At 38.6% G+C, this 14,153-nt stretch overlaps 1 protein-coding gene across 3 annotated transcripts; it reads left to right on the plus strand.

The window, feature by feature from the left end:
* Positions 1 to 1,517: 1,517 nt before the first annotated feature.
* On the plus strand, positions 1,518 to 12,973 carry clta (clathrin, light chain A). 3 transcript variants are annotated; one of them, XM_087841900.1, is made up of 7 exons: positions 1,518 to 1,808; positions 2,470 to 2,498; positions 3,533 to 3,650; positions 4,174 to 4,285; positions 7,367 to 7,420; positions 10,294 to 10,329; positions 11,759 to 12,973. In XM_087841900.1, the coding sequence occupies exons 1-7, from the start codon at positions 1,631 to 1,633 to the stop codon at positions 11,928 to 11,930; spliced, it is 699 nt and encodes a 232-aa protein (XP_087698026.1). In that variant the 5' UTR covers positions 1,518 to 1,630; the 3' UTR covers positions 11,931 to 12,973. The 3 variants fall into 3 exon arrangements, with proteins under 3 accessions (XP_087698026.1, XP_087698027.1, XP_087698028.1); XM_087841901.1 differs by lacking the exon at positions 10,294 to 10,329; XM_087841902.1 differs by lacking the exons at positions 7,367 to 7,420; positions 10,294 to 10,329 and having other exon boundaries at positions 1,520 to 1,808.
* The last annotated feature ends 1,180 nt before the right edge of the window (positions 12,974 to 14,153 follow it).

The raw sequence follows: 14,153 nt of genomic DNA on the forward strand, positions 1-14,153 counted from the left end.
TGGTTCACGACTGTTGCCTTCTTTCTGGAACCAAGCAGCACGGTTTCTCCCACTAAACACAAACTGGATTAGATTGCCTTGTAGTAAATAAATTGCCCATTGTTTTACTATTCAATTCCATCATCGCATTCATGCTTTGTAGTTGTAGCAGTTAATTTTTGTGAATGTGCTTGAAGAGGCTTCCTGTCTAAAATAATGATGGACTTTTAAAAAAATCTTTACTTAGTTTAGCAACTACTTCCACAATGTAGATTGCAACAGTAGTTAAATAGGGGTGTTTAGGGCATACCAGCTTGTAGTCATAAACATAACTGACTGTCTTAAATGTATTGTTTAAGAGATTGCAACTATTGTGCAAAGCTATCACCTGTGAAACTGTGAATACTGTGAGTTTAGCTCAGGGGTAGGCAACTCCAGGCCTCGAGTGCCGGTGTCCTGCTGGTTTTAGATTGCACCCTGGGTTAACACACCTGAATCAAATGATTAGTTCATTTCCAGGCCTCTGGAGAACTTCAAGAAATGCTGAGGAGTCATTTAGCCCTTTAAATCAGCTGTGATGGATCATGGACACATCTAAAACCTCCAGGACACCAGCACTTGAGGCCTGGAGTTGCCTAGCTGATACAGTAAATTGCAGCATAATATTAATTTAGGTAAAAGCATTGTAAAGGGCGATTTTGCATGGAGAAGTCATGGCCATGATAATATAGTCTTTTGTCAGTAAAGTAATTCATATTTCAGTAGTGTACAGTTCACTCAGCATATGTATTAGTAATTCAAATAAGTTGTGGTGGAGTTTTGGAACTTCTTTTAATGTTATCTTTCAATTACTATAAAAATAAACAAACTAATAGTTTAAGTCTTCCCTGAGTAACTCCGATAGTATTCCTGTTTTAAAACAGCAGTTGCACCCAGCTATATAACCTGAGTCAGGTGAACGCTTGCCACCTGAGCCCTTTGATACTGTCAGAACTGTGAATAATTAACCAGCGCGGAATTATACTGGGGTTGGACACAACTGCTGCCAGGGTTATGAAGAGCAAGCTGGAAAACTTTTTGACAGAAGACGACAGAAGTCTTAGTCCTAAGACTAAAATAATTGGAATAACGGTCTGTGATCGAATAGGACAGTTCAAGACAATTTTCCAATATAAGGGTTAAGCAATATCAGGGAGTTAAATCAATAACAGGCCTTGTAAAGTTAGAGGGTAAACGAAAAACCTGAGGAAATAAAACAGAAAAAAATGCTGAAATTTTAATTTTATTTTTCTTATCTGACGAATTCCCAATCATGGCTATGCAAACAGTTGTCTGTTAAACGTGCAGCAGATTAAAAAAAATACTGCAGATTTTTCTCTATTTCTGACAGCAGCACCCAGCAGGTCATGGGATCCGCATGAAACGCTTTCAAATATTTGATTGGTCCCGTTATGAGAAAGTTGTTACATGATTGGCCATGACTACTGCCAGTAATCCATTCTTGCTTGTGATTGGTTACACTGCTGTTTCCGCTACGCCAGCTTTCACCGTTTTTCCCCTTTCGTCCTTCTTCCTGCTGGTCTCATCGGTTTCAGTGGTGCTACACCTGCTCGTTGTTTCACACTTTTATCCCTCTATCACTACAGACAACATGGACGATTTTGACATGCTGAACGCGCCCAGTGCTGGAAACGGTGTCGGCTCGGAGGAGGACCCCGCTGCCGCTTTCCTGGCCCAGCAGGAAAGCGAAATTGCGGGCATTGAAAACGACGAAGGCTTCAGCATCTTGGACAGTGGAGATGTCCCCTCTTCGCTAGGAGACACTAACGGTGCGTGGCTGTTATGCTCAAGCGAAGAGAATGTCGCTGTATGTTGTCTGTTTGGCGTCATTAGTGATCGAGGATTTTGTGTATGTGTAACTAAACGTTCAACATGCGGTTAATCTAGACGCTATTTTGGCCCTGAATGGACACTAAAGCTAAGGCTAACTGAGCTAGCAGATTAGCCAAGTGGACATGGTTAGCGTTGATATTAACCTGTGTAAGATTACTTTGAACTCACAAGGAACACGTACAGGTGAAACTTGAAGTCCTTTATTAATACATGCTATTTTATGCTGAAATAAGCTGCTGCTGCTGGCACTGCCACTCGTTGCTTTCCAATTAACTTGATTGCTTGCGGCTACATTTACAGCAGTTTGTGTCAGCCACTTAGGAAACGGGCACAGCTTAACAACCTTTGCTCATGATTTACTCATTTCCTCCAATCTAGTATGGCCTCAGTTGTAGGAATTGTTGGTCAGAAATGCTGACATCCATTATTACGAAACAGGAGTGCATTTAGCAACAGTAATTGGTGCTCCGTTAGACAAGTTCACGGCATGGTAACTATCTCTTTTAGGACATTTAATATTTCAAGATGTTTTGTCATGTTTATGCCTTTATTTGTCTGTTTGATTTCTAACTGCAGTCTCACCTCTACCTGTTTTAGATGGTGCCATCAATGGAGAGCTTCATGGGGTAATGTCATCTGCTCTTTAGTTATCATGTTGGAAATCACCTTGTGTTTGTTCCTCTGTGTTTTGTGTGTATAAGTGCACAAAGGATTAAAATATTTTAATACAGAAATTGTTTGTGTATGCACTAACGTATAGTGTTAAAGGAAGAATAAATAGAGGGATGAAAAGGATGGTTTGTACTAAATGCCTGCACCATAAAGAAGGATTTGAATCTACAAAACAAAAAGATACCCTCAGTGTGTTGAAGTTGCTTCATAGTACAGGGCCCATTGATATACAACAATGAGAGGGGCCTTTTCTGGTACAGACCTATTTGAAATTGGTCAGACTGCAGACTTTCAGCACCATGGCTGCTCATGGATGACCTGCAACCAGTTCAGTGACTCAAAGTAGTGCCTGATGGCAGGCAATTGGCCTTCAGTAAAGGTGAAAGGGGGTGATTTATTTAAAAAAAAAAAAAAAAATTCACTCTGTACAGCTTACTAGCATCAGTTTAAAAACATGACACTGAAGATTCTCATGTTTGGATTTAAACTTCTTTGCTTCTTGACACACTTCATTTTAGTTATGTTCCTTGATTTCAAGGATAATTGCTGTTTGTTATATAAATATAACAAACAGCAATTATCCTTGAAATTCATTTACTTGAATACTAAGATTTGCTCGAAATGTTTATATATCAATTCTGCAGAATTTTCACTGTGTGCGTCATTGTGGAAAATACTAATTTCCTTTTAACACCGTAACAGTGATTTTTAGTAGCCGAGCTTTTGAATATTTGTCTGTTAGTCACTTCAGCTTCCTTTTCCTGTGCTGTCATTGCAACATTTCTTCCTTTCCTGTCAGTGAGAGAATGTTCTAAGAGTACATGTACGGTATGCGTATTGGGGGGTGGGGAAGCCAATTCCACTTTAATTACAACTTTCACATACGGGTTAGAAAAATGAAACACTGAACATGAATGGATAAATAGCCAAATCATTGAAAATATTGATAAAACTGTAAACTGTGCTTACCATTTTGCTCCTTTTTCAGGAAAGCAATGGTCCATCAGATGCCTATGCAGCAATTTCTAATGCAGACCGACTGCAGGCTGAACCAGAAAGTCTACGTAAGTGGAGGGAGGAGCAAAGAGAGAGGCTGGAGGAGCTAGGTAAGCACCCAGAAGAACGCTTTATTATAGGGTAGGACAGAACACTGATCTGTGAGATGTGATAAGTAAAGGTGGAGATTTGGGCTGTGCTGTCAACAATAATATTGGTAACAATTTTTACATGATATAAATTATCATGTTTCAATACCAATGCTATAGCAATGCAAGGGGTTTACTTTCTCTGTGAGTGACAGTGTGAGAACCCCAGGCATCTCTGATTGCTAAGCATTAGATCCTTATAACAATTTAGTACCTTTTGTAACATCAACTTGTTTGTTGTGTCACTGTATGCAAGTATCATCAGAAATATTATCACAGATTTTTTTTATTGAAATATTGTTGTATAATTTTTCTGTCTAAATGACCTTCTTTTACTGGATATTCCACATACAGTGTTAACCAATTATTTCTGTCCCTGTTTCCTTTCACATCATTATGTTTATCATCTTTTTGGGGATGTTTATTCTTTTATCAGTCTCTGCTCTTGTGTGTGATTTCTGTATTTTTGCATTTACTTCTGCAGATGCTAACTCTCGCCAGCAGGAGACAGAATGGAAGGAGAAGGCCAAGGTGGAGCTGGAGGAATGGCATGCCAGGCAGAATGAGCAGCTGGAGAAAACCAAAACCAATAACAGGTACTGTAGTCCTGGACGCATAGAAACAGGATGGAAGATCAATAAAAATGAAAGAAGACTGTGGGGATATGTGAGTTATCCCGGCTTAAAAAGAGTGTAGATCTGTCAGTTGTGGCAGGGGAAGAAATGATGGCCATCCGGTCACTCAACTTCTGTGCCCTTGAGTAAGTTTACAACTAATTACTGAAATTTGTATCCATATGTTGTTTTTTCAGGAAGAATCGGAATAACCTATCCTTGAATTTCAAGAAACACAGTATGCTGGTGTCCCCATTTGTGTGTGGCATCAGTTTTTTTTTTTCAGTTGTCTACAGGTTCATATTTTAAAGAAAATCCATTCTCTCTAAGGGGAAATCTCATGTGGTTTTTCACCACCTTTTTAGTTAAAATGCTATTTGACCTCCACTTGCCTTATTTTTCGCACTAAAAGGCGCACTTAAAATCCTTTAATTTGCTCAAAAATCGACAGTGCGCCTTATAATCTGGGGCGACTTGTGTATGAAAATGGACCCATTTATCGACAGTGCCCCTTATGGTCCAAAAAATACGGTGGAACCCCGGCTTACAAAGACCCCATTTAACGAAAAATTCAAGTTACGAAAGCACTTAACGGCAATATTTCTGCCTATGGTACAGCAAAATGCCTGCGTAACGAAATCCGCTGGCTGAGCCCAGAATGCTCACAATGCCTTCTGAATCATGTGAAACTCCTTGGCTTTCGTACTTGCGTTTCGCTGTTCCACGTGAAAGACGTATTGTTGTTGCAGTGCGCTATTTCGTGTGCTTTTCGTTTGCAATTAGCCTATCGTTCATTCATAATGTGGCCGAAAAAACTTTCTGCAAGTAATTCAAGTAAAAAGAAGAAGCGTAAAGTGCTCTCGATGGAAACAAAGAAATTATTGATAAATATGAGCGAGGTCCTCCTCCACCAAGAACTTCGTCTTCAGCCAGCATCGCCTCACTCAAAAGGCGATGGAAAAAGGTGCTTCGACTTACGAAAATTTTGACTTACGAAAGACTCTCTGGAATGAATTTATTTCGTAAGTCGGGGTTCCACTGTATTAAGTTTCCCAGACACTGGAGTTATTGTTCACTGCATGTCTTCAGTCATTAAAATTACCAATACCTAAGACAAGTCTATGCAATTTGCTGTTATTTCTGGAAATGTAATAACTAATGTATGATATTTTAAGGAAAACAAATGGAGTCAAATATCTCCTGTGAGGTAAAAACACTTTTTACTGTGTCTTTTATTATCACAGGAAGGTTCTGTATAGAGATGCACCCATTGCAATTTTCTTGGTCAGTTTAGATGTTTTTCTGATATGCCGTTACTAATTTTTGCAGGCTTTTAACTGACAACAGTTACAAACAAAACTCCACATTTCTTCTGTGTAAAATAAACTGTAATTGTCAATAAACTTGACAATTACAGGATCTTTTTTTAAAATTTAAACTACTTCAGTGCATTATAAATAATTAACTGAAAATAAGCTGTTGTACACCCATATTTACCTGAAATGACTTCACCAGATAACAAGACATTGTCTTCTTTTTCTCTGTAATTTTCCTCATAACTGCTTTGATCCTTTGCTCATCATGAGGCTGCCTCTGAGCTCTGGATAGCTTTAGCTACTTTTCCTCTGTTAGTTTCTTTAAAATGTCCATGTTTAAATATCTCTTTAGATTTGTTGTTCTGAACTTTTTTTTTTTTGATTAAGCCACCCTTGTTTCTTATCTCACTTCCGTGCTAACAGTGTAGCATGTGGGTGGGTGTGCAACTAATAGCCTGTGCTGCTATATGTGAGTCATACATGCATAAAAGGACTGGCTTATAATCGGTCATATGGGAGTCTGACTGATCACCAGGCAAGGTGTAAAACACTGAAAATAAGCTGATTCCAATTTATGAACGGTCAATCGGTGCATCTCTACTTTTGCATTCATGACTTGATGCAGGTAATTTACTAAAAAGGTCATGACATCTCACGACACATCCTGTGGGTGACTAACAGTTTTCGAGGTAATCTGCAGAGCTCCTTTTACCGTATTCTGGCTTCAGAAACGTATAAGGTGTAGAACAGGGTAATGGGTTTAAAAAATGAAAGAAAAAAAAAAGAATAAATTGAGATCGCATGTCTTATAACCCGATATACTCCAGAGGTATACCTATACAATAGTGACAGATAGATGGTGCCTCATGGAGTGTGTAGCACATTACCCCTATTGTGTCGATGGGGTGTTGAGGTGTTCATTAATAGCGACATCTACTGGACTTAACAGTGCATTGCAGGCAGTGTGGAGAGAGACTGAACTAGGTTCTGAACACTAAATGAGTGAAGGGTCCTTCTTTATGTAACCAGCTGGTGATATAGTCCAATTCATTTGATTATAACAAAATAATGTAATTGAATAATATAGTATGCCAAATGCAGAATTCACCAAAATCTTTTTTTTTTTTCTTCTTTCTTGTGTATGTGGGCGGAGACGGAAGAGTTAAATGATCCCAGACTGGAAAAATGTTCTTTTTCCTCCATGGTCCTTTTGTGTAGTGGGTGATGACAAGCCAAAAATTTAAAAACACAAATGGCACTTAAAGTGGTCTCGTCTACTCCTCAGCACAAATGCGAATGATTCAAAAGTTGCGCTTACGTGTCAGACACTGCACTGCTGTCTAGCACAGCAGCTGTTTCACCTGTCACATGATTTTTCTTACAGCGTTGCATGCACCGATGTGGGGTTACGCTTATTGTTATAGCTATAACATACTGGGTTAAGAGATTCCACTATTTGGCTAATTAGTTAAAAATGTGTCAAGTATTCAAAATGTGAGAGAGGTATGAAGAGCTAAAAGTGTGTTGTGCATGACTGGTGCCATGGCATTAAACATGTAAAACTTAATTTAAACAGTCTTTAAATCCCTCTGACACTGATCAAACACCTGATTGATTATATCCCTAAGCATATTATTGTATGGTAACTTGCAGTGCTTGTGTTTTCATTCTTCTTCTCCCTTTTACCGCTTTCTCTCTTTTCTCCTGCCTTCTTGCTGCTCTGTCGTTTGGGTGGATATTTGTCCAGGGTGTTGGATGAAGACTTCTACAAGCAACCCTTCTCTGAGCTCATTGGTTATGTGTATGTTGCTCCAACTAACATCCTCCTCTTATTGTTTATTTGTTTTGTTTTTTTCCCCATTGTCAACAACCATTGACATCACACATATCTTTAGTTAGAGCATCAGTTTACCTTCTTGTGTTACTTTCTCCTTCAGTCATACATTTGAAATGCCTGTATTCATAATCGTTACTTTGCCTATCCAGCTTGAACTTTTTTCAAATATAAACTGCATTTATAATTTGAACTCCATATCCATATCATCTGCATGGCATTTGTGAGTTGATGCCTGTCGGTATATTTCAGTAACGCATGCCATCACATCCATGGAAATCAAATTAATACTTTCACAACTGTGCCCATGTTAATTTCTCAATCATTTCTCTTTTATTCTCTTCAGCAATTCATTATCCAAATGCATTTCATAAATTTCTAACAATTAACACCTGCTTAAACCAACTGCGTAAAAATTAATGAAAATGTTTTGGGGTTTTTTTTCCACTTAACAACTTTATTAATGTTGGCTTTCTTGTTTTACTTACAAGTAAGATATGTAGAGATGGTTTGAAGCAATTGTGTGTGGTTTTTCTTTTCCTTAATCTCATATATTATAATCATGGCCAAAAGTTTCGAGAATGACACACTTACTGGTTTTCAAAGTTTGCTGCTTCATTGTTTTTAGATTTTTTTTTTTTTTCTCAGTTGTTTCTGTGATGTAAACAAGTACAATTGCAAGCACTTCATAAGTTTCACAGGCTTTTATTGATAATTACATCAACTTTATGCAAAGAGTCAATATTTGCTGGCTCTTCTTTTTCAAGGCCTCTGCAGTCGCCCGGGCATGCTGTCAGTCGACTTCTGGGCCAAATCCTGAGTGATGGCAACACATTCTTTCATAATCACTGCTTGGAGTTTGTCACAGTTAGCAGGTTTTTTGCTTGTTCACCCACATCTTGAGGATTGACCACACGTTCTCAATTGGATTAAGGTCTGGATAGTTTCCTGGTCATGTACCTTAAATTTCAATGTTTTGTTCCCTGAGCCACTTAGTTATCACTTTGGCCTTACGGTATGGTATTCCATCATTCTGGCAAAGGCATTGTTATTCACCAAACTGTTCTTGGGTGGTTGGAAGAAGTTGCTGTTGCAGGATGTTTTGGTAGCATTCTTTATTGGGTGAATGCCATACCGTTTCCCCATGAATTACGTTTGTTTCAGGATAGGAAATCTGTCCTTCTCTCAGATTTCAAACTCTGGAATTGAAGCGCTTTTTTTCTCTCGTATTCGTTTGTTTTCACGGCAAAGAAGGAAATTGCTAAACTGAAGCAGCAAACTTTGTGTAGACGGTAAATCATTTCACTTCACAATGGTACTTTTGAGGTTTCTTAGTATTATATAAACATCAGATAGCATATAAATAATTAAGAAAACCGTAATTATTTAGAAACACATGCCAGGTTTTTTCTTAAATGCTGAATGAGCCTGGAGTTTGTTTCCAGGCAGTAGTAATTTAGTAATAATTTTTATCTATAAGAAATGTGAAGATATCAAATCGTGGATACACAACTGCTTCAAACTGAGCTGTGTTCATGCTTTATTAGAATGTTAAGATGACCTGCTGATACGCCCAGCTAGCTATCGAATAGCTTGAGCTGTGCAGCCTTTGGTTCTGCTATCAAATTACTTGGGTGTATCCATTAGCCTTCATTGTAGTGTGCACGTTTTGTTGCTGTCAGCTTAGTTGCCAAATGTAAGAATTTAGATTGGTGCAAAACCTGGTTTCATGTAAAGAAATTCCAGGCCTCTTGTTATTCCTACATTGCCTCCAACATTTTAAAGTATTTAGTTTCTTTCTTGTTGAGCTGCTCATCTGAAAATTAGCATCACGTTTCCGCTGTCTTTGTGTTATTTGAATAGTCCTTTTCTCAAAATGTGCACACCCGTGAAGCTTTCCAACTTATTGTTATGCGTCTGGACTTCTTTAAGTTGCTTGATGGCGTTAACGCCCACTCACATCCTGGGCCATCTGACCTCAGGAATTCGCATGATAAGGTGGGGCTAGGTTTCACAATGAGCTCACCCGAAACTCTGGCTGATTGGGACCCACACCCAGTTTCACACCTTGGCTCAGGCGATTAGAGGATCATCAGGGGGTCCTTTTGTCCCTCTGTTGGGGGACACTCCCACTCGGTTTAAATCTGGGACTCTCCACCATTTGACCTTAGAACTGAAGAAGCTTCTCGGATGAGAGGTGAAACGTCTTCAAGCAACTTCAAGTCCAGATGCTTTTCTTTGCAAGCTCCTTTGACTACGATGACCTGGATGACTGAGAACCTTCACAGACAACTTATTGTTATCTTGTACTCACCTAAACACAGAATGAAATTTTAGTCTTAGTATTGCAGAATGACACTGAATCTTAATCGCTCCTCTTCCTCCATCTGATTGGTGTCACTCTATGATACCTACTACTCGGAGGAAGTGAGAATTGGAGTGTTATTTACAAATGTAGGAACATTGTGTGTTTATAATTCATGAAAAATAGATATAGAAGAAGTGAGCTGTTGGACTCTGTAGATCAGATTACTGAGATGATGCAGATGGTTAAATTGATTAACTTTACAGATTGATAAGCTGATATTTTATTTATAGAAAACATAGAAGATCAGTTAAGTTCAGCAAACCAAAGGCTGCACACTAATCATTTTCATTTTTAGAAAAAATAAAGCCAAAAGAAAAATGTTGCTTTTGCATGCTGACTTTAAACATCTGCATTTGAGCTCATTTTTGTTGTCTTTTATTTCACCCCCTCTCTCTTTCTTTCTCTCTCTCTTTCCTAAATTCTGACTTGTGAAACTGTTTCTCCCTGTTTTCTTTTCCTATGCACCTTAAAGCACACATATTAACCATCCTTGCTACCGCCTAGACCAGTTAAGTAAAAATATAAAACCCCAGAATTTCAAAATACTTTATCATTTTCACAGGGGTTAGATGCAGTTCTGTCTGTGTATGTGTTTATAGTGCATTGCAGAGGTACCCAGTTGAATAGCACAAGAGTTAGATCCAGAGCTTAGAGTTTGGTATAATGTTCCTCCTGTGATGTTGTGGTCCTTCTAGTCCCTTGTGTATTGTAGATGGTTGTGAAAGTGAATGCTCATTAGCTTCTCACCTGCCCTATTTTTCTTTGTGTACTGTGTTTAAGTTATTAGCTCAGGTGGGGTGGAGACTACAAAAGATCCTTTTAAGTAGAACCAAAGAATAGCATTGGAGTTTCATGTTTATGGGTGGGGTGTCACAAGAGTTTAGCCATATCTGTGGCTTGCATCTCAAATTGCCTTGTAATAGTGGAACTGATCCATTTAAATTTTTTTTATTTTTATTTATTTATTTTTGTTCTTGTTTGCATTTGTTTAACTACATAAGTAATCTTTGTAAAGGCCTTTTTTGGTCTTTGATGGATTTAATGAAGCCACACCCGTGCCTAAATATTTTAAAGTTGATTATCTGTTTGGCATTTGAGACACATAATTTCAACGTCAGCGCATTCCTTGCCACAGCCGAAACACCCCGCTTTTCTGCTTGCCAATGCATGCCTAATGCATTTTTTTGTTTTGTTTTGTTTGTTCTGCTAGGCTTGATTTAAAAATCTCAACATGTATTACTATTCCTATTAATCAAGGACAAATATACAGATAACTACATATCACTATACTTGGTTCTTGTTGAGTTCCTTAATGAACAGCACTTTTACCCAGCCAGAAATACATTTTTCTTAATTTATTGTTGTTATTATTATTGTTGTTGTGTTTATTATTATTATTATTATTATTATTATTATTATTATTATTATTTGGGGGGGTTGGTTGTTTTTGGCTTGAGCTTGATTTCTCATTGTTGTGTATATATCTCCCCCTGATGTTGTTGAGAGTAGAATATACAGGTGACTTGCTGTATTCTGTAAAGTGGGGGGCATGCCACAGGTAATGAAGCCAGGAAAGCTTGTTCCTTGTTGATTACTCAGTTTTGGGAGTAAAGATAGATGGATGTTTGTGTGTAGTGATTGGACTGTCCAGCCCTGAGGTAGATGCTGCTGAACTAAAAAAGTCCAACCCAGACAAAATCAGATGGAAAAACTGAGTTTTTAATGCCAGGCTTAAAGTTCAATTTCAGTGTCAGTGTAACCAAAACTGAGAACTTGAGTCAAAATTTCACTGTTGGCGCCTCTGACTTTGTCTAAAGAACTTGTATGTGGTGTTAGTCAGCAGAGATCTTTTTCAGGGCTGCACAGCTGTGTATCTCACAACTTCACACACTGATGGGCTCGCTCTTCTATGTCTTTTCCTCCTTTAATGCTTACAGGGCGGCTGAGGAAGCCATGATTTCAGATCTGGATGAGAACAACCCAGGCACAGAGTGGGAGCGGGTGGCACGGCTCTGTGACTTTAATCCCAAGTCCAGCAAGCAGGCTAAGGATGTGTCCCGCATGCGTTCAGTCCTCATCTCCCTGAAGCAGTCCCCACTAGTCCGCTAGACACCAAAGGCTGCTCGGGAAATTATTCCATATCATCTTTTTCCATGACACGTCAACGAAACCAACTACTCATGCCCCTCCATTTGTATTCTGATATCAAGGGGCACTTACACCCCTGTGTCCATATCTGTCAGTCATGCACAGCCTTGTTTCCCCACCTCAAAGGGTATAGTCACTTGCCTTACCCTGATGTATTTCCTCCCGGCAGGGCTGTAAAGATTAGCCTTGATGTACCTGCTCACTATTGTCTGCCCCTTAAAGATTTTACCTATACACCTCTTTAATAAATCAGTCAAGACTTTGTTTCCCTTGTTGTTTAGTAAAAATGAAATCAAGGACAGATCTACACAAGGTCTCATGGTGTGTGTGACAGTTGTGCAAGGGTGGTGAGTTGGGACACTAAAAGGGAAGGGCTGACATTTGTTTGGGCCAACAGCTACACTACAGTGCTTTACAATGCCGCCCCCCCCCCCCCCCCCCCAAACAACCCCCCAACACCCCCCCACCAATATCATTCCTATAATGCTGTGTTGTCAGTGTTAATCTGTCAGCCTCATTAATATTTTTACTTTTGAGGGTTGATATTACATGGTTTCATTCACATTTCTTTCCGCAGCATGTCCAGTACAAAGTATTTCTTTTTGATTTTGATTTGAAGGACCAAACTCTCCAGACAGAACTCCAAATTCAGTGTGTTACTTTGAACTGTGTGTAGAGCCTGCTTGTGGCATATTGTGTTAAACTATGCATTTCTTTTGAAAGCCTCTCCCCCTCCTAGTCAGGAACTGAACTGAAGTCCAGTCATTACAATAAATGTGACCTATTTGTATGTGTGTTTAAACCTCAGCAGTGTATGTACTTGATGCGTGTACCTATGTACATATACAGAAGGCAATATATATACATTATATAAAACATTTATGTCACTGAAATTAGACATTTGTGGTTTTAAAGAGAACTAGATCCTAGCCAGATGTTGGTTGACCATGTTTGTTCAATGTCCATTTGATTTCAATATCAATAAAAAGTAAATTAAAGGTGTTGTTCTGCTGTCCTTCAACTTCATATTGAATATCTAGTCTTTGTTTACCTTTTTTTTTTTTTTTTTTTTTTTGAGGTCAGAGTATAACTCGATATTGCTTCAAACTAAGGGGAAAAAAATCTCAGATTTGCATTAAATGTTTTTATATGAACTTTACCACATTGAAGACTCCTTTTTACTGTCATCTAATGTAAATGTATTGATTAACATCTTATTTTTTCCAACATTTGTGAAATTGCAACATCATGCAGATGTCATATAAAACCTTATAAGGTCACAACACGTTCTTCCTGCTCTTAAATGATATGAACACCTATGTACTATTACACTATCAAAAGTACACAACCCCCCATTATTGGGGCACCGTTAACAGAACGCAATGATGTAAAAGTCTCAAACTCATATTCTCATACTCACAAGATGAATAAGTTTCAACTGACAGATTTTACCATTTTACTTAGAACTCTGTTCAAAATGGTTTGGGTGTTCATATGTGGAAGTTGCAGATTGTAATTGCTCCTCAGTCAGATGTAAGACTCAAAAACCAGTCTTATTTGTAATCATCTATTGTCCACCTGAGCCTTACAGAGTTTGTTTGATTTCTCAGACTTTTCATCTGATTTAGTGCTCAGCTCGAATAAAAATCTTTATTTTGGGCAATTTTAACATCCATGTAGATACTAAAAATGACAGCCTCGACAAAGCATTTAATCTGTTAGTAGACTAACAGATTAAATGCTGTGTAGATTTAGTAAAATGTAAAAGAACCCACCTGTTGGGTCTGTGTTTCCACAAGCCCCGCTAATTCTAGAGACTTATCCATCATGAAGGAAACAAGACAGTCAGGATCGATCGATTACTTGCGCAAGGGAGGCCTCGTCTGTGTCCACCACGACAATGACCCCAAATCAGGCCTCCTCCCGCTGCCTTTTATTGAGAGACAGTGTTGTGGATAGGCGTAGCTTTGGGTCACGTGGTGCCGGTAATAGTAATAGTGATTGCTATATCACCTGTTCACGTGCCGAGGGAATTTTTGTGAATGAGTGGGTGATGGGGGAAGTCGACCGCTCAAGCTTAGAATGTTTTTTGATCACTGTTTTTTCTACGGATTTTAAGGATTTGATAACAAATAAAGAAGTTTTTAATCTGGAACTTTGACTTATGTTTTGAACAGCGGGCGC

This window comes from Neolamprologus brichardi, chromosome 6, assembly GCF_056152115.1.
Source record: "Neolamprologus brichardi isolate AB-2024 chromosome 6, ASM5615211v1, whole genome shotgun sequence".
In the NCBI taxonomy this organism is placed as follows: Eukaryota; Metazoa; Chordata; class Actinopteri; order Cichliformes; family Cichlidae; genus Neolamprologus; species Neolamprologus brichardi.